Source organism: Centroberyx affinis, unplaced genomic scaffold, assembly GCF_046629955.1.
Source record: "Centroberyx affinis isolate AG114_WGS23_722 - 3 ecotype Tasmania unplaced genomic scaffold, CSIRO-AGI_Caff_v1 ptg002840l_1, whole genome shotgun sequence".
Taxonomy (NCBI): Eukaryota; Metazoa; Chordata; class Actinopteri; order Beryciformes; family Berycidae; genus Centroberyx; species Centroberyx affinis.
Genome location: NW_027280982.1, coordinates 90,300 through 114,845, shown reverse-complemented (window position 1 = coordinate 114,845; position 24,546 = coordinate 90,300). Strand labels below are relative to the sequence as shown.

The following is a 24,546-nucleotide window of genomic DNA, read 5'->3' as shown; positions in this document are numbered from 1 at the left end:
ATAGCGCATCGTGCCTCATCAAAAACCCAAGTATTATGACCTGCGTAATGTTTCCAAGCGCTGCATATTGTTTTCGTTGAGATGGCGCAGCGCTGCTCACCGTTCAGTGGTTTGGTTTGACATGCTGTATAGTTCTTTTGACAGACGTACTGTACCTACAGCAAAATACTTACTTACAAACCACAAAACCGACAAGCCTGTCACCAGGACAGCAGTTGTGTTGTCTCCAGCCTTTGTTGTTTTTCTCTAATGTCTTGGCTGATGCTGCTGTTGTTGTTGATGATGATGTTTTTTTTCCCTTTGGTCTTGTTCTGTACTTTCTAAGGACAGCACACTGATCTCATCTGTTTGAATCCCACGTATTTTTGGAGGAGTGTGTATGGTCTCTTTGAAGTCCACACTTCAAACCCTTCTCCCCGAGTCCTTATCGCTCCCCCCGATGTGTGGCGAATGCTGCCTCTCGGCGCTGCTCTCTTGTCTTTTGTCTTTCTCTCCTTTGAGCTGCTGCTACTCCTCTCCTCCAGACACAAAGCCATGCCTCATTCACTTGTCCTCATCCATGTCTCCTCGTCCAAATCATCTCTGTTCCCATTTCATTTTCTGTTTCCCTTTTTCTTTTCTCCCTCTGTTTTGTGCCTTTTGTATTCCTTCTCTCTCTTCTCTCTATTCATGTTCTGTCTCTGTCCTTGTCTTCGTCCTTCCTCCCAAACTCTCTCTGTCTTTACACACATGCATGTGTACACACACACACACACACACACACACACACACACACACACACACACACACACACACAGTACAGTGTACATAGCTCCGGTAGTCTGGAGAGTAAAATCCCTGAAAGCGTTTGCGTCCCCAGAGACTTAGTCACTTTTCATATTCTGTTTGTTCCAATTTACTCCAAAATGATATGTGTGCAGTCAGCGTTGCCTCGGGACTAGTTAAGTTCTCTGTTTTCACAGAGTTTTGTGTTCCAATGCAAGATGGCGTCAGCATACAAAATGTGCTCTAAAAGAAACAGGAGCAACAACTTTCTTTGAATCTTGCAAGATAACTGCGTGCTTAGGGTGTTTTCTTTTTTAATCTCACAACACACACCTCCCTGCATTATATGACTCATTGTTTACGTGATTCTCACACATTGGGAAGTAGGGCAGATGACTGAGGTGTGTGTGTTTTACGTGTGTGTGTCCAGGCGCCCTGTGGATGTGCATCGTACTGAACCCCCACTGCAAGCCGGAGCAGAAGTCGTCGTGGTTGCGCCAGCTGCGCAGGTGGAACAGCGTGGACGTCTGCCCCTGGGAGGATGGTAACCACGGCAACGAGCTGCCCAACCTCACCCACTCACTGCCTCAGGGTGCCCATGGCAACCAAGGTCAGAGATGGACAAGTTTATGTTTGGTCTACCTTTGAGTTTGTTTGTCTCTGTAATATATTCTCTTTGTAATGATACATGCATCTTGTTTACAATACGCCTTGACAATTTCTCATTGGATAGTAAATCTCACAGTGCTAAACGGGAGGGGAAGTTAAAGGTGCATGTAGCATTTTTAAACATCAATACTTCATTGTCAAATTAATTGTGGTACTGCAGCGTAATTAACGTAAACAAATGAGACCATGGGCAAGATGATTGGTAGCCTCTATCTCACACTAAGACCACATTTCCCATAAACCCTGTTGCCTCCCGTTCCGGTTGTTTGTTTTCTCTTTTGCTTAACTGAAGAGGATAAACATGGAAGTGATTTTCCCATCGGCCTTTCACTGTGAGAGCTTTAGCTCAGTTTGGAAGAAGAACAGCAGCTCCTGTTTTGTGCCGCAAAGCAATCCAGCAGATTTCCAGCAAAATCTGACCTGATGGAACCCAATAGAAAACGCAGTGTAGAGGCCAGCAGAGGCTGCCAAACATCTCAGTGATGGTCTCATTTAATTACGGCAATTATACTAATGTCTCAAAATTAATGTGGTGATGATTTATTGATGTTAAAATGCCACATGTAACACCTTTTAACAAACAATCAAATGAACCTGTATGTGTAGTAAAGCTGTAAGTGCGACCTGTCTCTCTCTCACCATGTGAAGGTGATCATGCATTAAACTCTTTCTCACCTCCGCTCCTCTCTTCTTCTCCTCTTCCAGAGTTGCGCCCCCACAGGACCGTGTTCACCCGAGCCATTGAGGCCTGCGACCTGCACTGGCAGGACAGACACCTCCAGCACATTATTGCCAGTGACCTCTATGCCAACTACTGTTACCACGACAACCAGGAGGGCTCCCTCTTCGACTCGCGCGGCTGGCCCATGTGGCACGGTGAGTGTGTCTTCATGGGATTGTGTTTTGTCAAATCTCTATTCTTCACCTTTCATGCGGCCAGATTAGTTGTTTACATAAAAAATTGGAAAAGCTCGGACTGAGAGTGCAGCAAATGGAAGAATGCGAAATACAAAAGCGAGGTTAATATTTTGCCTTTTATCTCTCCCTTTTGTAGAGCATGTCCCAACAGCCTGTGCCAGGGTGGATGCCCTGCGTTCCCATGGTTACCCCAGAGAAGCACTCCGATTGGCTATCGCTGTGGTGAACACGTTACGGCGGCAACAACAGAGGCAACTGGAGCACTTCCGCAGACACAAGAAAGGTGAGGCTCGTGTTTTTTTCTTTATGGTTTAGAAATATGGTTTAATTTACCTTTGGTTGAATATGGAATAATTAATAAGCAAGGAATAAAATAGCAAGGAACTGTACCTGTGAGTTTTGATGTTTGTGTCCATCAAAATCAGTCATCCAAAGAGGATTGTTGTTTCCTTCAAAAATTGACTTCATGATTTGAGAAAAATTGGTTGATTTGGCCAATGATGGCTATGTATTTTTGATTTTAAACAATGTTTCTGTGGTTTTGCATGGTCAAGGTCAAGGAATATTTTTTACTTGCAACATAAATACTTTCAATGGGACAATATCAGATCAAAATTTCAGTAAAAATAATTACAGATGCATTTAAAAACACAAGGTTTTGCAGGACACTATGTTAACTGTATCCCTGCTTAGGCGGTCTCTGTTAACTGTATCAACGTCTGCCCTGCTTTGTCCCAGAGCTGCTCCATAAAGGCCACACCTCCACTACCAACATGGAGGGCTGGGTGGGACACCCCCTGGATCCCATCGGGACCCTGTTCAGCACCCTGACAGAGTCGGGACGGATAGGAGAAGAGGGCTCCAACACCTGCCTAGACCTCTCAGGTACTATTGACACACCCAGCAGGCTGATGGAAAATAAATATATAAATATACAAATAAATGTATGATATATTTGATTCTATTCTATGGTAACATATGACAAAATAAAGACATTTTGTGCTGACACAAATTCATAAATATAGATGATGTTTTTCTCTAATACACACACAGGTTTTATACTGACTCCCCTGGTGGGTTGACTGAAAATATTAGACATTTTTATAGTTCTGATTATGTACACTGTCGTGAAAAAATCCATAATTTATACTGACATCCCTGCCTTGTTGACTGAAAATGCTACAGTAGAGGAATCGTTTGGAAATACTGCAGTACTAAAGATAGACTATGTATATGCCACTGCTCAATGTTCTCTTCCAGCCTTATAGGTCTCACTTTTCCAATCCCTCATCATCCTAGAGTTATGTTAGAAAGCCTGATGTTAGAAAGCATAGTTTCAGCTCGGATTCTTCCTTAGTCTGTTTGATTTTATCGTGCCTCCTCTCATGTGTTTTGTCAATTCGCTTCCCCCACGGTTCTCTAGTGCTCCGTCCCTCATCGCCTCCTCTGCTCACAGAAATAGCCCTCTCCTTCGCTGAGGTAGAGCAGTGAAAAGAGGAATGCTCCTGAGGCGTTAATCTTTACTTTGGGTGGTTGTTGGGTCCAGACCTCTGCTGTGTGACTGACACAGTGGTTTTCCATAGGAGACAGCAGGCTCATCTAGTGTCCAAACCTCAGAGAACAACATAGACATTGACTACCACTCTATTTGAACTCAGTTCCTTTCTTTTTGCTCTCTCTCTCTCCCTCTCTCTCCTCTCTCTCTTTTCTTTACAGACTGCTCCAGTGTAGTGAGCCGCGCTGACCTCCAACGAATGCCCGTGCAGCGATTGCTAGGTGACGGCGAATCGTATGTTGCGCTGGCAGTGGAGACGGCTCTGATTGGCTTAGGCCAGCAGAGGGTGATGCCTGATGGGCTGTACGCTCAAGAGAAGGTGTGTCGCAATGAAGAGCAGCTATTGGCCAAGCTGCAGGAAGTGGAACTGGACGACTCCCTGGTCAAAATCTTCCGTAAACAAGCCGTCTTTCTGTTAGAGGGTGAGGAATCTAATACACACACACACACACACACACACACACACACACACACACACGCATGCACAAAGAGATTTTTCATCGCTATAACCTCGCTGGGTAGTATTTCACCCTTAATCTCCCTCTCTTTCCTTTAACCCCCCCACCTCTACCCTCCACCCACCCCAACTTCCCAACCTCTCCTCTCTCCTCTCTCTCTCTCTCTCTTGCTCTCTCTCTTTCTCTCCTTCTCTCTCTTAACTCTCCCTCTCCTTGCCTCCCACACACCAAGAGCCTACACATTCTTGCTGAAACAGGAAAAAACACATTGGACTCTGTCGCACTATTTATTATCCTTTCATTTTGTGGTGCAAATAGAAGCTGAGCTGCCCTGGGCCAGACCAAAATGAGCTCTTTACACAGTAACACCAGGGGTATTGTGTCAGCACACACACACACACACACACACACATACAAATGCAGTGTGTGCGTTTACAGGACTCGAGCTGGAGCCGAATGCGACGGCTGGGGTTTGGTTATGGGAGTGGGAGAGGGGTGGCACATCCTGGAGGCCCGGCCCAGTCAAACCTCCAGTCCCCACCCTAACCCCAGTCCTGCTTCAGCCCGGCGCGACCACCCACCTCTGGCTCCGTTACTAATAGAGCACCAGGCTCCGAGGCCTCGGCGGGCCCCAGGAGGCTGCAGCCGAGCCCGCGTGTGATGTGGTCTGTGGCTTAGGAGCCTGTTGGGGTTTAAAATAACCCACCGGAGACGAGGGGAAGAGCAGGAAGAGGGGGAGGGAAGAAAGAGGGAGAGAGTGCGAAGCCAAGTCTGCACATGCGACCATATGGTTTTTGACGTCACCGTTTGTTTTATGCCGCGTGGCTTTGCCTTTTCTGGGCCGGGAGGGGAAGACACTGCTGGTCACTGCTCACTACGCATACACAGTACAACCCAATATATAACAATATAAACATTCACATCACGATATTTCAGACCAAATACCTCAATATCAATAATGTGACAATAATGTGACAATATTTTGGGGATGAGTATTCATGCTTTCAGAAGATATTTACAGAAAATTGCCTCACTTTACTGTAAAGCAGCCTTTAAGACCAGGAAGAAGTAACAGTTAAGTTATTTCACAATATTACGATAACTACGATAACAAAATCCCAGATGATATGTAGTCTCATATCACAATATCGATATTATACGATATATCGCCCAGCCCTAGCCTGTACATTCATTTATTTCAACAGTGAAATGCTTCCCTCTCTTTGTGTCGTTACTAAAACCTGTCCCCCTCTGTGTCTGTGTGTGTGTGTGTGTGTGTGTGTCTGTGTGTGTGTGTGTGTGTGTGTGTGTGTGCTGTTTGAGCAGGTGGTCCATACTCTGGTCTGGGAGAGATCGTCCACAGAGAGAGTGTTCCCATGCACACCTTCGCCCGCTATCTCTTCACCTCTCTCCTACCTCACGACGCTGAACTGGCGTACAAGATTGCACTGAGAGCCATGCGGTAGGTCTCCTAAGTGTGTAAAGTATAATTCGCTGTTGTCATGTGAAACGCTTGTAACCCCAATATTGGTGATTTTCATGTTTGAGAAGAAAATCCTTCCATTTTTGGTGCTGATGAAACCCGTTCAAAACCCCATTGGAAAACTCAAAAATTAATGGTGATCGAGCTAAAAACAAGGCTGTTTTCCTGAAAAGTGGACATTTTGGAGATACAAGTTTTTCACCCGACAGCGACAATATGTATGTGTATGTGTGTGTGCGTGTGTGTGTATAGAGGGGTTAGTCTGTCCTGTTTATGGGTCCTAACTGTTTGTGAGTCTTACTGTATGCATTCTCTATGTGATCTCTCTATATTAAGCTCCTGTGTGTATTCATCTGTGGACAATGTGTACATGTGTATGTGTGTTAATCAGTCTGCGCTGCTGTGTTTTGATGTTGTGACTAGTGGGAGCTGGATCAGTGAATATTAATTAGATTAATGAGAGTGTAATTAGTGGCTGTAATGAGGAGGAAGCGTACACTCACACACTAACACACACACACACACACACACAGAGCCAACAGGGACAGGGCAGTGTGGGGAAGAGGCCTGTTGTGCTTCTACAAAGCAAGGCCTCTCTGTCTCGTTCCCTCTTCAGTGAGTCCATCGCTGAACAATACTGATGGCAAATGATTAGTGAATGAATGGGAGCTGAACTTTGTCAGGCTGGTACCATCATGTGTCACAGTCAGACAAACAGAGAACAAAAGGACGGCAGACAAGGCAAACACACTGTTGACACTTTCCTACAGTTAGCTGGTGAAGAGGTGGGGTAGGCCTCAGTAATTGAAATAATGTGCTAACCGAACCAAAAGAACAGGACTATTTTAAAGTTTGGCTTTTTCAATGAGGGGCCATGTGGTTTTAAGGTTGTGCGTGCAGCCACTGTGTCCCCTCCTTGCCTCTCTCGCGTGTCCCAAACCTGCTTTTCCTTAGTCAGCCGCTCCTCTCGCTCCCTCCCCCCCTCCCTCCCTCCCTCCCTTGCTACTTCCCTCCACCTCCCGTATTTCCTCCCCTCACCTCCATCCTCACTCCTATGGTGTGAAACAGGCGATTTAGAATAATATGGCCACTTATGGGTGCTCCTGGGAGCCAGGGGTGTCTACTCAGCACATAATGAATGTGTGTAATGTAGCGTAGTGTAATATGATAGCATATACCTCCCCGCTCCCACGGGACGGTGGACGGTTAAATATAGAGGAGGAGGTAAAAGAACCGGGGCTATTTTAATGGACCCATTATAACACTATCATTGATACAAAGAGAGAGAGGGAAAGTCTAGCTCTCTCTCACACACACACACACACACACACACACACACACACACACACACACACACACACACACACACACACACACACACACACACACTCTTTCACTCTCTCACACTTCCACTTGCTTTCTCTATTTTTCTCTCTTTCACCGTTTCGCTCAAGCTAGCTCTTTTAGAGGTGAGGGGGAGTCGGACTAACTCCACATAGGGAGGACAGGAAGAGTACAAACGTGTACGAGTATTTTAGAGAGTGTGTGCATGTTTTCATTTGTGTGCGCATACATTTGTCCGTGCTTGCGTGTTGATGTGTTGTGGACGAGGTTAATTAAAGCATGCAAGAGCAGCATATGCTGTGTGATGACTTGGTCTGAGCGGCCAAAACAAAACAGAGGAGCTGCCTACTGGTTCACGGGCTGCCCAGAATTTCAGTGCAGCAACAGTGGAACCTCTCTCCAACTCCAGAGAGACTGTCCTTATCTCAACCCCAAGGAGAGAAATCCCACTGAGATTTCCATATGAGATATGAGACTTCCATTGCTAATGAATCTAGATCCTTGGCTTAATCCACAACCTTTGATCCTCTGCCTAATCCACAATCTTTAATAATGGTTATCTTAGGATAAACTAAAGCAATGATACACCAATGACATTTTCAGGCAGCGTAGATGGACTACTGTTATCTTTTTGATTTTGTTCCATTTGCAAATCCCTGTCAATCCCTAGCACTGGATCAGCACTGGATGAGTTAATAAATAAAACTGTGTAGCCCAACACAGTTTAGTCTAACCCCTGAAAATAATTAATAAATAGATCTGTGTAATCTTTCACTTTGGTAGAATATTTTCGTCTTTTATCATGCACATCTCCGTATGAAGCCAGCCTCCAAAATTAGCTGCTGGGAATCTATAGTCCCCATCAGTGTTCAAGCTATTTTCAGACACACGCACACACACACACACACACACACACACACACACACACACACACACACACACACACACAACAGGTAAAATTAGGCCACTTCTTGAAAACAATGGAGGCAGAATAGCGCAATATTATCAGGTTCATGTTATTTATATATACAGTATTTAAGCATTAGGAGTAGACCAAAAAAGCGAGGATCTATTCCATCACTACATAACTCAAATCACTGTTGTCATGTGAAAACCTTGGGACTCCACTTTGTTGATTTTCATGTTTCATGTCTTCAATTTAAGGTTTACACACTCCTTTATGGGTTAGGCAAAATTCTGCAACCCTTGGTGCTTATGAAACCCTTTCAAAACTCATTGGAAATCTCAAAAAAAGTGTGATGGTAATCTAAAAACAAGGCTTTTTTCTTAGTTCCTGAAAAATGTATATGTTGGAGATACAAGGTTTTCACTCAACAGTGGCGGTATGATAATGGTGTGTGTCACTAAAGGGACATTAAAGCATCCTATGCACACCTCCAGAGCTGTGAAATAAAACTGGGCGTTACATCTCAAGTCATGAATGACTTGATCCCTCTTGTCAGGCATCACACTGAAGGTTTCCAACCATGAGTTTGTATATAGGGAAGAGTGCTGGAGTGGAGGTCTTCCAGCGGATGTGTAGCCTAGTTGATGGATGTGTATTTGATAAATGATGGAAGTGAAGGGTGTTTACAGTCAGAAGGGGAAAGACCAGGAGGTAGAGGGGTCAGTCGTCATGGTGATGCTGACCAGAAACCCAAAGGACCTCAGGATTTAGGTAAAAAACCTGGTTGGACTGCTTTCTGTCAATGTCTCGCTCTTTCTCCCTCCCTTTCACTTGTTCTGTGTCTTGTGTGTGTGTGTGTGTATTTTGTGTTTGTGTGTGCCCCCACCTCACTACCCCATCAACAATCCTCCCATCTTCTAAAAGCGAATGCTAAGTGTAAATATAACTACACCCAATCAATTTTGTATAAACATCCGATTGCCCAACTGCGTCCCTCCACCAGCAAGCGTCTGTCTTCCTTGGTCCCTTGCAGCCTCAGTCAACACCGTCGCCCTTGAATATTTCTGGTGTGATACATATTGCCGTGTCCCTTTCATATGTGACAGGGTGCTACAGCGCCACAGGACCCGCTTGACACGAGAGCTGCCCTCCCCACCACCTCGCACGGGGGATTGATCGCCTCTTAGAGCTCACTCTATTATATTGTCTTATAGCTCATTGATAATGTGCATTTATATCCAGGCTAAGCAGCGCTGTAAAGAAATACGAGTTTAATTTGATGTTTTAAGCACAGAGAGTGACATTGAGTTGAGAGTTTGTATAGTGTTATTGCAGCGAGAAGACCATAATGTTTATAGCCGATGTGCACCATATTGCGGTAGTTTACAAGGTGCTAAATGAGAATGTAACCATGGCAAGGAATATGCTGTACTAGTGGTGGATATGTTTAGATTGAATGGTTCAGAGCAGGCCATGAGGCTTTTTTTCATCATTTATGGTTTTTTCTCGCGGAACAATAGCCCAGTATGGATTTTCCTCCAACGTTTCGAGGAGGTTATTTTTCAGCAGGCCAAGCCTCTCAAGCTCCCATCCAATGGAGGCCTCTGGCTCTCTGGTGAAAGCCAAACAAAGACAGGAATGTTGATGAGGCCTCCATCTTTACCCAGGGCCTTTTTTGCTTTGCTACACCCCAGGAATCTTCCAGAAGGCCCCAGTGTGGTGGAAGGCTTTTAGCAGCTCTTTAGATGTGTGTGGAATGAACCCGGCTGTTGCTAGGGCTTCCAAACATCTCCATTTCACACCAAGTGTCAGTGTTCACACTCACACATCTCGCCTGGGTTTTTGTCACCTTCCCTCTCCAAGAGACGAGTCCCACTGGTGTCCTCTCGGGCAAAACCGACTGAAGAAGAGGCTGTGTTGTTTTTTTACATGCCTTTGCTCAGGTGGTAACGGTATCACATGCATACTTTGCTCTGAAATCGAAACTGGCATTTAGCATCACATTGCTTTTACTAGGTTGCTTTGATGTGTTTTCAGAAGGGCAGGTGTGTGCGCATGTGTGTCTGCTTGTGTCTGCGTCTGTGTGTGTGTGCGCGCGCTTGTGTGTTGGCGCTTTCATTCATGTGTGACGGTATGTGTTTGATGTGTGTCCAGCCTTACAGGGCTGGAAGGTGAATTCCTTAATTTCCCCGTGGACTCAATTAGCTTTGTGATTGGCTGAGGGAAGGCCAGGTTGTGCTGTCTTCTGAAGGAAAGAAGACCTTTGAAACTGAGGTGGAAGAGAAGGAAAGAGAAGTGAAGCAGAATTGGAGATGAGCTGGCCACAGTGGTAATGGTGGCAGTGCTCAGGGTGGTGGTGGTGGAGACTAGGCCCTGTCAGTAATATTGTAATGAGAGAGAGAAACTAGTGGAGCTCCTTCTTCCACTAGCAGGTGTTCCATGGCTCTGACTTCATTACGACCAATTAGAGTGAAGAAAATACTAATTATACCTTGGTTTCTAGGTGATTAAATACTAGGTTGGAAGTAAATTGCAGGGATATGCTAACTATAATCCCCCTGTGATCATTGAAGTCATGCTTTCAGGCCACTCATAATGAAGACTTACTTTTTTTCTGTCTGTATTTTCTGTCTGTCTACCTACTGAATGAAGAAAGAAGTGATTTCAATTACATGTATGATTTTGATGATTCTAGGACTGCTGGTGTCTGTCTGCCTGTCTGTCTGCCTCTCTCTGATTGTCTGTCTTTGTTCTCATTCTCTCTATTTATAATTCCGCCCCTCATTTCTTTCCTCCTTACATTATTATTATTTTTTTTACTCTCCGGTTGATGTTTTAAAATGTATTTTTATATGAATGAAATTCTTTTATTGAAGCAAGCTGTTTGGTTTCTAATTATAACAGCAACAATAAAAAAAGTGCTGCTTTATTGATCTCACTCACTCCCCTGCCCTGCTGTCTGTCTCTCTGTCAGGTTGCCGGTGTTGGAGTCGACGGCGTCGTCCGGTGACCTGTCGCGACCGCACCACATCGTGTCTGTGGTGCCCAACCGCTACCCACGCTGGTTCACCCTCAGCCACATAGAGTCACAGCAGTGTGAGCTGGCCTCCACCATGCTCACCGCTGCCAAAGGTGCAGAGACACATTCACACATACACAGACAAAAACACATATAGTACGCATACTTTACTTGTTCAGTGTAGTTGAAGATAGTCAGATAGTAATGCCAGCACACGCGCACACACACACACACACACACACACACACACACACACATACAAGACAACCATAATCTCTATCCTATTCTAAATCATCCCTGCTCTACTCTGTCCCACCCAGGTGACAGTCGCAGGCTGGAGACAGTCCTGGAGTCCATCCAGAAGAACATTCACTCCTCGTCTCACATCTTCAAACTGGCACAGGATGCCTTCAAGATCGCCACTCTGATGGACAGCCTGCCTGACATCACACTTCTCAAAGTCTCCCTGGAGCTGGGACTGCAGGTACGCAGACACACTCACTCACGTCGTGTCTCAAAACTGCATAGCTTGCCTAATGTTGGATGTATTGCAGCACAAATGCATATATCCACAGAGCTGGGACGGAATAGAAAGGGCATTGTATTGTTGGAATCACTGATTCAGTCTCCGACGGCGCGCCTAAGATGGCTGCCGCAGATCCTTTTTTTTTATAAGGTTATCATGAAAATTAGTTTTATTCTTTGTGTAGAATGTACATCAGGCACTGAACATTTTGAAGGTTCCACAAAGTCACCATTGAAATCTTAAGACACACGATTTGGTTTTTTAGTCATTCACCCAAAACTAATGCTGATTTCCATAACACCATTTTTAAAAATTCAGTTGCAGCCATGTTAGGTGCTCCAGCCAAATGACCATTCAGGAATGCTGAATTTTAATGGAAGATGTCTATTGAAACCATCCAAGTTGTGTGGATATACTGTATCTTTCTTATTGAATAAAGTATGACATGGAATTACTGTGCTTTAACATTACAGAATCTGATGTACGTAGCTTGGAGCACCAAGGATGTGAACAGCCATTTTGGGAAAAAAGTAGTTTTATATATCAAATTAAAACTTTGAATGAGCTCTATATTGTACCTACGGCTGCAACAAATGATTACCTTGATAATTATTCTGATTATTCTGTGGAATAATCAGTTAATCAGCTCAAGAAGAAAACAGATAACAGGGATATTGGATCTTTCTTCAGGAAGGAAAGCTTGTAGCTCTTTGATGGATGAAATTAGTAAATCGACTTCCCATAACAATTCAGTGATGTTTAGATCTGGTGACTCGCAAGGCCATGGAAGGCATTTTACTTCATTCAGGTGTTCATGAAACCACTCTTGAATGTTTTTTTTTACCAGTGTGCATGGAGACATTATCATCTTGGATTAAAGGGACATCCTGAGGGAACAGTGTTGGCACCATAGGGTGCACTTGGTCCTGTAAAATGGCCTCATCTTCCTTGGCCGTTATATGACCATGCAGAGCAATCATTGGACCTAATGAGTCCCATGAGATGGCTGCCCATACTATTACAGATCATCCACCATCTTTAACAGTTGATAACAGACGTTGTGGGTTGAGGGCATGCTTTGGCTTTCTCCAACCTGTCTGGATGTAGGAAAAATGGTGAACACCAGGTTATGCTTCTTTGTGTGTTGTGTTAGATACAAGTGGTTTCCAAATGGCAGCCCTACCATAAAAACTCATGACATACAATTTTTGTTGAGACGGTCACAGACGTGTCACTTCAGTTCTGTGGCAGTTTCTGTGGCTGTAGTTTTGTGGCGTTTAGTAACTATCCTGTTAAATGTCCGTTTATACCCGTCAGTGAGGTTCAACTTGTGACAACTGTTCCTCTTTGCTGATACAGTTTGTTCAAGTTTGACAGATGTTGTGATGATGTTCTAGACTGTTCTTGTTACCACATTAAATAATTTTGATACATGTGATACATCTGCAATTCAGGCACCGGCTATCTGTCCTCTTTGAAACTGTTAGTTGCCTCATGTTGCTTTGAAAACTCACATATGAAAGTAATCAGAGCTTTAAAGTTGACACATACTGCTAAGTGGCAGTCAACCTAATATGACTGTCCTGTGTAGCTGCCTTTGTAATTGTGATTTAATACCGCAACTTCAGTTCTTTTTCATGTGGTGGAAACAACGACAGTAGTTTTCATTTAGTACAAAGTCCTCCTTACATATATTCTTTATTTTGATTTTGCAATTTTGTATTACTCAAAAAAACAATGTAATGTTTGTCAAAATGGATTTTACGTTGAAAATTATGACTGAAAGTACTATTATTGTGTGGCTGGATTGACACGTCAAGGAAGCTTGTGCTGCGGTAGTAAGCCAAGTTGATCTTACACAGTCTACATTACCACCACATTCCTTGAAATCTTCCCATGCTTTGCTCTACTTAAGTCTTTGCTTTGAGACTTGCTTGAGGGCTCGTCATCCTCAGAATTGCTGCATGCATGAGCCATTGTCAAAATACAAATGAAGAGCGAGAAACAAAGCAGGCCTGAGTATCTCTGAAGACACATCAACAACAGGAAATAATAATTATTGATTTGACATTGCTGAGATTGTTGAGAATGTCACATAAACTTTGCAGCCCTTATTGTACTCACAGCATACTGCTGAAACCAAGATTGAATCAGCTAACAAAAGAACAAACATTCAAAATGGACTTGCGTGGGAATAGTGCCAGTGTTGTTAGTTTTGTGCAGTTTGTTTAAAAGTATTAGATCTGTTTATCTAGTTTCCCTTTAGTTAGATCCACTGAGTACCACCTGTCTAACAAATACTTTCTCTCCTCTAACTCCTTCACCTGTCATTCCCTCTCCTTCTCTTTCTCACCTTCCTCAGGTGATGCGGATAACTCTGTCCACATTAAACTGGAGGAGGAGAGAGATGGTGCGCTGGTTAGTCACATGTGCCACTGAAGTGGGTAAGTTGTCTTGCCATCTTCCTACTTTCAAACTTAATACATCCAGTGTGTTATCATCAATGACCGTTATCGGCAGTTGACTACTGAACTGTTTTTGTTTGTTTGTTTTAAGATGTAGATATATCAGTTTGGCTGCTTTTAATCTTGTGAATTTCTCTGTTTGTGTCGGCCAGGCGTGTACGCATTGGACAGCATCATGCAGAGCTGGTTCACCCTCTTCACCCCCACAGAGGCCACCAGTATTGTGGCCACCACCGTCATGTCCAACAGCACCATCGTCCGCCTCCACCTGGACTGCCACCAGCAGGAAAACCTGGCCTCCTCTGCCCGGACCCTGGCCCTGCAGTGTGCCATGAAGGACCCCCAGAACTGCGCCCTCTCTGCCCTCACGCTCTGCGAAAAGGACCACATCGCCTTCGAGACAGCCTACCAGATTGTACTGGACGCGGCGGCGACGGGGATGAGCTACACGCAGCTGTTCACCATAGCGCGCTACATGGAACACCGCGGTTACCCTATGAGGGCGTACAAGCTGGCGACGTTAGCCATGGCTCACCTGAACCTCAGTTACAACCAGGACACGCACCCGGCCATCAACGACGTGCTGTGGGCCTGCGCGCTCAGCCACTCGCTGGGGAAGAACGAGCTGGCCGCCGTCATCCCCCTGGTGGTGAAGAGCGTCAAGTGCGCCACCGTGCTGTCGGACATTTTGCGGCGGTGCACGCTGACCACGCCGGGGATGGTGTCGGCGCTGCACAGCCGCAGGAACTCTGGGAAGCTGATGTCCCTGGACAAGGCGCCGCTCAGGCAGCTGCTGGACGCCACCATCGGGGCCTACATCAACACCACGCACTCGCGGCTCACACACATCAGCCCGCGCCACTACAGCGAGTTCATCGAGTTCCTGGGGAAAGCCCGGGAGACGTTCATGATGGCCCACGACGGACACATTCAGTTCACCCAGTTCATAGACAACCTGAAACAGATCTACAAGGGCAAAAAGAAACTCATGATGCTGGTGAGGGAGAGGTTTGGCTGAGACTGAGGTTGGGGGTTTTGCCAAAAGCTCCCTCCGGCTCTAGTACTTTTCTATTAACTTGAGTCTGCCTTTTGAACTTCTTTGGACTTATAAAATAGACAAGTAAAAAGAGGGATGTGACTTGTAGGATGAAGCAAAAAGAGAAAGGAAAAGATGACAAAAAAATCAACAGAGCCACACGCGGTATTATTGTTCTTGCTGTTGTTATTGTTATAAACATTATTCCTATTATTATTATTAATAATAATTATTATTATTATTACTACTATGTGTACAGAAGTGTTTTTATTTTTCAGAAGAGAGGAAATTTGTCACGTTGTGAATGTTGTGTGTATTTCTCTACATGTGTGCGAGAGGAAAAAGAGAAGTGAAATGGCTTTTTTTAATTTTGGTTTCTTTATTTTTATGATTTTAAGCATCTTTTTTTTTCCCTTTTTCAGTTTATACTGAGTTATATGTTGTCAAGTGGCTGAAGCCCTTCTACGATAGCGCTCATGTAAAAACAAAAAAGAAACAAAATGACGTCTCGGCATCCTCAAAGAGAAACTAAGGCTTTAAACCACACAGAGCACCTCCCTCTGTCCGGTGCCCTCACCGCTGGGCACCGGTCAGCACTGCACAGCTTAGCTCAGCTCGGCTCGGCTCGGCACAGCTTGGGTTAGCACCGACAGAAAGCCTCCGTCAGCATTTCTCCAGACACAGCAGCAGCAGCAGCAGCACTTGAGCAGCCATTAGTTTTCTCCGGGTCCCAGGCGTTAGCTCCATTACACACAACAATGCTCTTAGCTAACTCTTGTTGTTGTTATTGTTGTAATTTCACCCACCTCCATAATGAGTACCTGTCTTAGACTGAGGACAGTATGCAAGCTCTACAGTAATGGCACATTAGACAAAGATAATGAGTATTATTGGGACATTTATGTAATGTGTTACGGCTTTTTGATTTTCAGCCAGGTGCAGCCCAAATCTGACTAAATAACTGAATAAAAATGTTTGTTGTATAGTTGATATAGATAAACTATACCTGGGGGGAGAAGGCTACCTCACGATATGGTATTGTACCTGCTCCCAATTTGTTAATGCTATCAGAATATTTATCATCTGTGATAGCTGACAGTGTTAATTAAACAGAGGAGATCCACTAGTGAGACCAAGCATATGAGGAGATATGGAGATAAGTCAGAGTCCTGCTGACTGCTTCTGCATTCGGCTCTGCTGTACATCACTGCCCTCACAAGACAGCAATGGTACTTACAACAGAAATTGGCTATAACACACACTGAGAAGATGTGTCAGTATGTCACTTTCCACCATCTCTTCTATAGTCACCATTGTACCAATCATGGTATTTTCAGAATAGGCCAGTGTCATTTCCCTCTGTGCATGTGAATCATAGAAATTAGACTTCTACTGTTATAGTTCATTGTGTGGAACCTTCAGTAATTGTCACCAGAATGTTCTCAGGGATTTCTCTACACAGGAAAAAGGTGGAACAAATGAACGAGCGAACGACTGACTACAGGAAAAGACAAAACGTGACACAACATGAGCGAGCATTTATTGTACTCTGTATATATGCCATAGTATATGTCTGAATATGGAGGATCTGAAAGTATATGTTAATTAATTTATACAGAGTATTCTATGTAATGTGAAATACTTGAAGCCGCTGTAGTTTGCTCTCTCTCTCTCTCCTTCTCTTTCTCTCTTTTCGTCTTCTATTTGTCCTTTTCTTTTGTTAAAAACAGAACATATCAGAAGGACAAGAATGACCTTGTTGACGGGTTTTTGGACTCACAAGGCATGTGTTGACACAAGAGACGCTGGATCCGGTCATAAGTACAGGTTGAGTCAAGTTGGCGATGTTGGTACAGGAAAACAATGTCTTACTTCATTCCCGCTGACTAAAGCATAGAAGGGGAGGAAGGAAGACTACTGCAGCCCATCTGTCAATAAGTTTGAAAACAAAATACAAGATACAACTTAATTATGCTCCCAGCCTAATGAAAAAAGCCTAAAAACTATGATGTGCTTTGGGGAAGGGGCTAACTGGGGATACATCCAGTCAGAAATCATGTAGTGTGCATCCAGCCTCACATGGGTTTGTTGACGTTTCTTGGCTTCGTTTTGCAGTAGAATGACCCTTATAACTCCTTGTCAGAGAAGCTTAATAGTCATACAACCCTGTGTGTTGATCAACAAGACTTTCACATGGATAATTATGCACAGGTTCAACCTAGCTAGGACAAAAACGAGTCTCCTCAGTTCTCCCTTCTATTCTTATAACACCACAGAATGACCAGTGTCTCTTCTGCAATGTTCAGCTGTTCTATCATGACTTGCCTTTTTACCTTCTTTTTACATGCATTTTTTTTTTCCTGTGCATTTTTTTCTATCTTGTGTTCATTAAAGATAAAAGCAGCCTTTTCTCTTGCCTTGTCTTAACGCTTTAAAGTAACCAAACAGGAGATCTATCTAACAACCAAACGCGTTCCAAGAGGTGAGAGACAACCCACCTTGGTCCCAGCTTTAGTGTCCTTAATTAGTAAGTGAATGGCTGTGTAACTCATGCTTTAACAAAGCAATTCCTCACGTGTGTTTGGTGAAAATACGTTGTCCAGTGTCTCTCGTTCTCTTCAGAAACGATTTCCTCTGAGTCTTTCTAGCTGTTTTATTTTAGTTTTTTGTTTGTGTAGGAATCTTCTGCTCTCCCATTTTATTTATTACAATGACCCATGTATACATGCTTATGAAATTAAGATTTGATACACCGATATCAATTTATTTATGTAACTAAATCACTGTTTTATAATCTTGTTAATGAGTCAATGATTGATTTTTTTTTTTTTTTTTTTCGTTTTTGTTTTAATAAAAGTTAGTTTTTTGAAATGTATATTTAAACCCTCTCCAACGCTGCTTTGACACGTTCACACCCACACACACCCTGACACAAAGAACGGGAAAAACGTTTTTCCACAGCCGCACTTTAGTCTCACACAAGTCTGTCGAGGATCATTATGGGATGCGGTGTGTGAGCCGGTGGACGAGATGTGCTGGTCGGCATAGGAACAGATCTGTGAGTGCCTATCAGTCAGGACGGTTCAGATCTCCATCAAACAACAGTGTCAGAAGAAAGACAGAGAGGGATCACTCTCACTGGCAGCAGCTTTCACGCTGTCATCTAGGCGAGCCGACAGGGAATATGAAATGTATCAATTGATATTCCCATGGTCTTTGTAGCTTCTGTCAGGCAGCCAAGCTCAGCCAACCACAATAACCTGTTTACATGCTTCCAACACTGACAGCGTTGCCACAGGATGACTAAATCAACGCACATAGTTTGTCAGGTGCGCCTGTATGTGTGTTTGTGTATATATGTGTGTGTGCATATGTGTGTGTTAGCCCAGGTTTGTGTACACTCGCATTTTTGTCTGTGTTCCTTCTTGTTCACATGCCTCTGTGTGTGTGTGTGTGTGTGTGTGTCTGTATGTATGTGTGTGTGAGCCTGTGTGTGCTCTCCTGCCTGTGTGTGAGTGTGTGTGTGTGTGTGTTAAGGCCTTTAGGGAGTGAATGGGAACAGGTGGTAGCTCCAGACTACAGGAGCTCCTGACAGCAGTAAGGTCCCCAGACTCCCAGCCTCTCATTAAACATTGACACAAAAACACTGCAACTGTCTGTGTGTGAACAGTAATGAAGCACAGACTGCTACACCGGTATACACACTGCAACTTAGCACAGCACGAGCTCTCCATCCGTCCGTGTGTGTGTGTCTGTGGTTGTGTGTGTGTCTATGCGAGTGTGTGTGTATGCTGTCCATCTGTGTGCGCTCATTAATGAGGCACATTTGTCCATAGAGGTGTCCACTTAGATATTGAGGAATTTGTCAGGTTTAGCAACAAAAGCACTAGTGTGCTGTCAGAGGCCAGAGAGAACTGTCCATTTGTTATGTGATGGATCCCTGCCTGTAAGAAATACTGTGTGTGTGTGTGTGTGTGTGTGTGTGTGTGTGTGTGCATGTCTGAGGATACAAACATACTCATACATGTGCATTACTCATGTGAGAAAGCGTACACTTGCTCATACTGTGTGTGTGTGTGTGTGTGTGTGTGTGTGTGTGTGTGTGCACGTGCGAGTGTTTCCTGTGTGTCTGACCTGTGCTCAGGTCCCTGCTCAGTTCTAGTTGGTAATGACGTCCCTTGGGTGTTCCGCAGTACAGCAGCCTCCTCCGGTCTGTCTCACTGTATACTCCTAATGACATCATGATCACACACCGGCCCCTTTCATGCCAAAAGCCCTCTTCCTCACCATCGCCATCAAAACTACTATCTAGAGCATCTGTCTTCCTCTCCCTCTCTCTCTCTGTCTCTCTTTCTCTGTCTGTCTCTTTCTTACTCTCTCTTTCATACACACACTCTGCATCACACCTTCACATCACACTGAAGCCTTGACATTTTCTTGCAGAAACGCAGATCTATTATGCTCTATATGTTACCTACAGATACAGTATTTTGAAGTCAAACCAAAAGCAAAGCGCCTCTCAGTTCTTAGCGTGCTGCATAAGACGTACTATAGGTTATAGAGGAAGGTGAATGGCGTAAAGCCAAATAAATGTAGTTTCATCTTCCATTACAGAGACAAAATATCAAAATCTGCCAATATTAATCGATTCAATACTTGTGGAGTCCAACTGTCTAGGAAAAAACACATTTGCAGTATGTGAGAATGCAGTCTAGGTTCCTTCCAATAAAACTCTCAGCAAAGGTTCTGGGCCTTTGCGATGCATCGAGCTTGCTATCATTACAAGAGTACAAAAAGGATCATAGGCCTGTGTTCTTCAACACAGCCTGCAGCATCAGCCTAGTTACCACAGGGACTCTCTTCCTTTCCTCCTCTTCTTACAGAAGGCCGTTGGAGTTTGATCTCCTCTCTCCCCCTCCATCGGCCCCGAGGCGTCTGATTAAATGCTAATTAAAGCCGTTAGCGCTGCTATCACCGCTGCTAACTCCTCTCTCTCTGTCACAGAGATTAATGCCCCTCGTTCATCATCCCACCTCGCAGAGCCTGAGTACCTGCCCGGCTCGCAAAACCTGATCAAGTCATCAGCCCCATAACCCCTCTCCTCCGCTCCCTCCCGCCGCATGAAGATGGACGAGGGGTTTAAATTTTAATTTGAAAATTGCCCTCAATTACTTCTGCGGCGACCACTTGCCGGAGCTTCTCATGTGGTTGAGTGGGAAGGGGTTACAGCAGCGGGTCAGTGGCCGTGATGAGCGATAAGGGGACATTAATAAGAAAGGCAGAGGTTCATTTAAAAGCAGAGAGGACAGTGGGAGCAGCTTTCTCATTATTTAACTCCCCCAGCTTTATTTAAAGGACTTTATTTAAGGATACCAAGTTAATGTGTCCTCCAGGACAGACGGTTAAAGCGCCTGACAGAGTGAGAAAGTTACGGCCATAACTTACGCCCTGAGCACACACTGTGGTGCCATCTTTTTTACCTCTTTTGACATTCTCGCCATTTTTAGGCAGAACAGAACGAGCCTCAGAGGGATATAAAATGTTAGAACAAAGTTACACACATCATTTAATTTTATTCTTTCACAATCTCTGGCCCACAAATGTTTTATTGGTTCCAATATCGGTAATTATTATAGGCTATTGGAAGATATTGAACCATGCATAACAAGTCAGCCAAATGTCATTGGAACTACCAGATCAGGAGAACTGTGCCCTGGAATATACAGTAATTCTGTAGAGCCTCATCTGCGTTTGCTTTATGGATATCATAATTCATCATTTTACAGAAGAAGTGCACTTACGCCTCTACCATGAAAGGTTTTTTTCCTTTTCTCAATACACCTGTTGTTGTTACCAGTGTGGCAAACAAACACTGTAAAGAAAGACACTATGCTAGCAATAGGTAGCGTATAGCAAGTTAAGGTCCTTTGTGGTCTGAGTATGCACCTGCCTTAACCATGCCATGACCTTAACAATTCAGTTTGGGTTTGGTTGACACCTTACGTCATATGCACTGAGTTATGAACAAACATTGAGCGGAAATAGGCTTTCTCTGCTTGTACCCATTCACCCATACAGTGCCCAGCCCATCTGGCCAAGTCTGAGCCAGCAGTGCTGTCATACAATGGCTTCCAAGGACAATTAACAAATATAGAGAGATTTATGCACCTGTGACCTGACTGCTCCCACCCAAAAATACTTTCACTTCATCTCTTACTGTTATTGCCAGCGCTCTGCCGGATGCCTGTCCAAAGGCTTTAAATCTATCCCCTGGTGTTTATAATCATGTCACAATGAACGCAGAGAAATAGAGGATAAAAACCCCACTCCACTCCTCTTTTCTTCTGCTAATGTGTTTCTTACTCTCAGACATAAAACACATGTGTGAAGGGAGGTCACGTCTATGCTGCATTTGCATTCATGTTCCTGTAGTGTGCGAGTGGCAAAATGTTCAAGGCATTGATTACGGTGTAAAAATGTAATTTGAGCTGAAAATGACTTCTACAGTGTTTACATGTCCTACTGAGGCTCTGGGGCCGAGCTACAGGAATAAACAACGCCACAGTCGACATTAGCTGCCTTCACAGGGAGAGATAGCTTTAACATTCCATAACTGGCTGATTAAAAGCCCAAATGAGTAACAGCATGATGTCCCCCACACCGTCATCCAGTCTGCTCTTTTCTTTCCGGCAGCAGCAGGCACTGTGTGTCCGGCGAACGGGAACAAAGAAGGGGGAAGAGAGACAGAGAGAAAGAGGGATGGAGCGACAGGAAGAGGAGAGAATGAGAGCATATATCAAGGCCGCTTTCAGTGACATTTGTGCTCTCGGTGTGGAGAGCCACTATGAATATCAATATGAACCCATGGAGAGGAAACGTAGCTTCTTTTTTTTTTCGCTGGGCTATTCATGCACACAAGAAATCTATTCAAGTCAATGTAATGGCCAATCTCTGCGCTGCGTTCGCAGCCTGTACATGGTTGTGTGAACAGCACTGCCTCTGCTCTACATCTTCTCTCACCCTCTCATGAGGCTGGTGGGGCTTGTATTAGTGAAAAACACTTTATGTCAAGTGCAACTGTGGCGAACACTACAGTATGTAAATCAGGTTGGATTAAATGCTTGCATGAATAGTAGAGATGTTTTGTTTTCACTGCGAACATAGAGGGGTCGAGGCCAGGACAGGAAAGCAACAATTTTACATTCATGCCGCACTATCCTGATACGGCAGCCATCAGGTACAGCTGCACACCTACAATTTTCTCAGTTTTATGTGTGTTTTCACACAGCCTGCTCCTCTCCTCTCCTCTCTTCTCCTCTCCTCTCCTCTCCTCTCCTCTCCTCTTCCTCTGGTGCTTAGAGATATAGAGTCAAAGGGATGCAAATCTGCCCACTTCCTTCCTCCCCTCCCCCATCTGCAAACAGAGATAGCCCCAGGCCAGTCCCAGGCCTCTCTATATGCAGAACCAGTGACAGGAGTTACGCACCATTCTCCCCCTGTAACAAACTGTTCCCTCCCTAACAAGCTGCCAGCGTCGCTCTCACTGGGGTGGATGTATGAAGCTGTGTGATTGGATTGGTTCGGCAATAACAATAAGGGCAGTGAGCTATGGAATAGTGTGCTGGCTGCCGCCTCCCTTTGCATGTGGATGTTGTTTCTACTCTATCCTCACCGCCTCCTCTCTCCTTCTTTGCTCACCTTTGTGGGTGTATGAGTGTGTGCATGCATCCATGTATGTATGTGTGTGTGTGTGTGTGTGTGTGTGCCTGAGCACCTATACCTGAATGAAAGTGCGTGCATGCATGGCTGTGTGAGTGGGTGTGCGTATATGTGCATATGTGTGTGCAGTTGTGTATGTATGTGTGTGTGTGTGTGTGTGTGTGTGTGTGTGTGTGTGTGTGAGAGAGAGAGATTGTACACTGTTCGCTCCAGGCTTATTACTTTAAGGTGTCTCCAGCCCCAACGCTAATCCCTGTCTTCTTCAGGGAGGGATAACAATAATACAACGAGATCCAGAGGTACTAATGAAATCCTATCAGGTTCCTGAGTCTGAATGACAGAGAGAGAGAGAGGGAGAGAGAGAGAGTGTGTGTGTGTGTGTGTATATGTGTGAGAGAGAGAGAGAAAGAGAGAGAGAGAGGTGAAGAGACTGAGAGTGTATGGGGTATTGACTGAATAGAGACCAAAGCGAGTGAGAGAGGGAGGGAGCGAGGGAGGGAGAGAGGCAAGGCGGCATAGTCATGAAGAGAGAAAATAGTTGCTGAAAAGTGAGTGAATAAACAGAGTGGGAGTGAGGTTTGAGGAGGAACAGGGAAACGTGAAAAGAATCAGAGAGAGAAAGAAAGCAAGAAGGGGACTTACACTCCAGAGAGAATGTGAGGAAAGAGAAAGGGAGAGAGAGAGAGAGAGAGAGAGAGAGAGAGAGCGGACAAGAGGATGACAAAAGGAGAGATCAGGAGTGGATGTGAAAGTTGGGTATGAGCGGAGACAGAATGTTTTCTCTTCAGTGGCTGAGCATGCAGCAGCTAAAACACATCAGCCCCGACTTGAACGGGCTTCAGACCCAGACCAATTCTCCCTCTGCGTCTCTGCCAGACCCTCCGTTCGCCCCTGGGATTGAATTAGGCCTGCCCCATTATACAGTTGCCATGGGGACCCTGACACCTCCACTGATGAAGTGAGAGCCACGCAAGGCTGAGTTGCTGATCAGAATGTGTGTGTGTGTGTGTTGCGTGAGTGTGCACATTAGTTTGACTCTGTATGTACTACTGATATATGCGTATGAGCGTGTGTGTGTGTGTGTGTGTGTCTTGTGCACCTCTTCGGTTGTGGGTGCCTGTGTGATTGTTTACTCGCTCATACATGTGTGTGTGTGTGTGTAGGTATCAGTTTCCATTTACAGAGACAATCAGGTTTAAAAACTTGGGGCTCATTTCATATATTTAGGTAATATAAGCATTCTCATTCATCAGCCCTTCAGCGCTCTCCCTGTAGTCCTCTAGCCCAGTTTTTAAAGTCTAAGTCAGGACCCAAAGGTCGGACACAGCATGATTAAAACAGGCTCCTAAATTGTTCTGGTAAAAAAAATAAATTGGTATTTAAAAAATAATCTTTATATTACATAGCCAAAGTCTCCAAGTCCTTGTAACATTTAAAAACACTTAAGACTGGTTTAAGAACTAATGGATACGTTTTGCTAGATTAGCCAGTGTAATACATATCTATTTTCACATTTGTATCTACATATTTAAAGTTTATTTATTTATTTTTACTTCTGTCCCCATTTGAAAACCAGGGCTGTAGAGATCCATGTGACCCATCTATAACATCCTCACTGCTTAAAAAAAAAAAAAAAAACTGGATAGATGCTGGAACAGAAAACCTTGTCTGTCTCTCCACAT

The 24,546-nt window shown here is 44.4% G+C and overlaps 1 protein-coding gene across 2 annotated transcripts in view; it reads left to right on the top strand.

Moving 5' to 3' along the window:
* Nucleotides 1-18,014, top strand: part of LOC139658149 (zinc finger SWIM domain-containing protein 6-like) — a 47,849-nt gene extending 29,835 nt beyond the window's left edge. Inside the window, exons 5-14 of one of the 2 annotated variants that reach the window (XM_071536200.1) lie at nucleotides 1,196-1,375; nucleotides 2,140-2,310; nucleotides 2,489-2,635; nucleotides 3,091-3,237; nucleotides 4,069-4,329; nucleotides 5,692-5,827; nucleotides 11,074-11,231; nucleotides 11,439-11,602; nucleotides 14,007-14,088; nucleotides 14,262-18,014. In XM_071536200.1, coding sequence (XP_071392301.1) covers nucleotides 1,196-1,375; nucleotides 2,140-2,310; nucleotides 2,489-2,635; nucleotides 3,091-3,237; nucleotides 4,069-4,329; nucleotides 5,692-5,827; nucleotides 11,074-11,231; nucleotides 11,439-11,602; nucleotides 14,007-14,088; nucleotides 14,262-15,127 — 2,312 coding nt within the window. In that variant the 3' untranslated portion in view covers nucleotides 15,128-18,014. The remainder of the gene's footprint in view (nucleotides 1-1,195; nucleotides 1,376-2,139; nucleotides 2,311-2,488; nucleotides 2,636-3,090; nucleotides 3,238-4,068; nucleotides 4,330-5,691; nucleotides 5,828-11,073; nucleotides 11,232-11,438; nucleotides 11,603-14,006; nucleotides 14,089-14,261) is intronic. The other variant, XM_071536201.1, reaches the window with a different exon arrangement.
* Nucleotides 18,015-24,546: the final 6,532 nt, after the last annotated feature.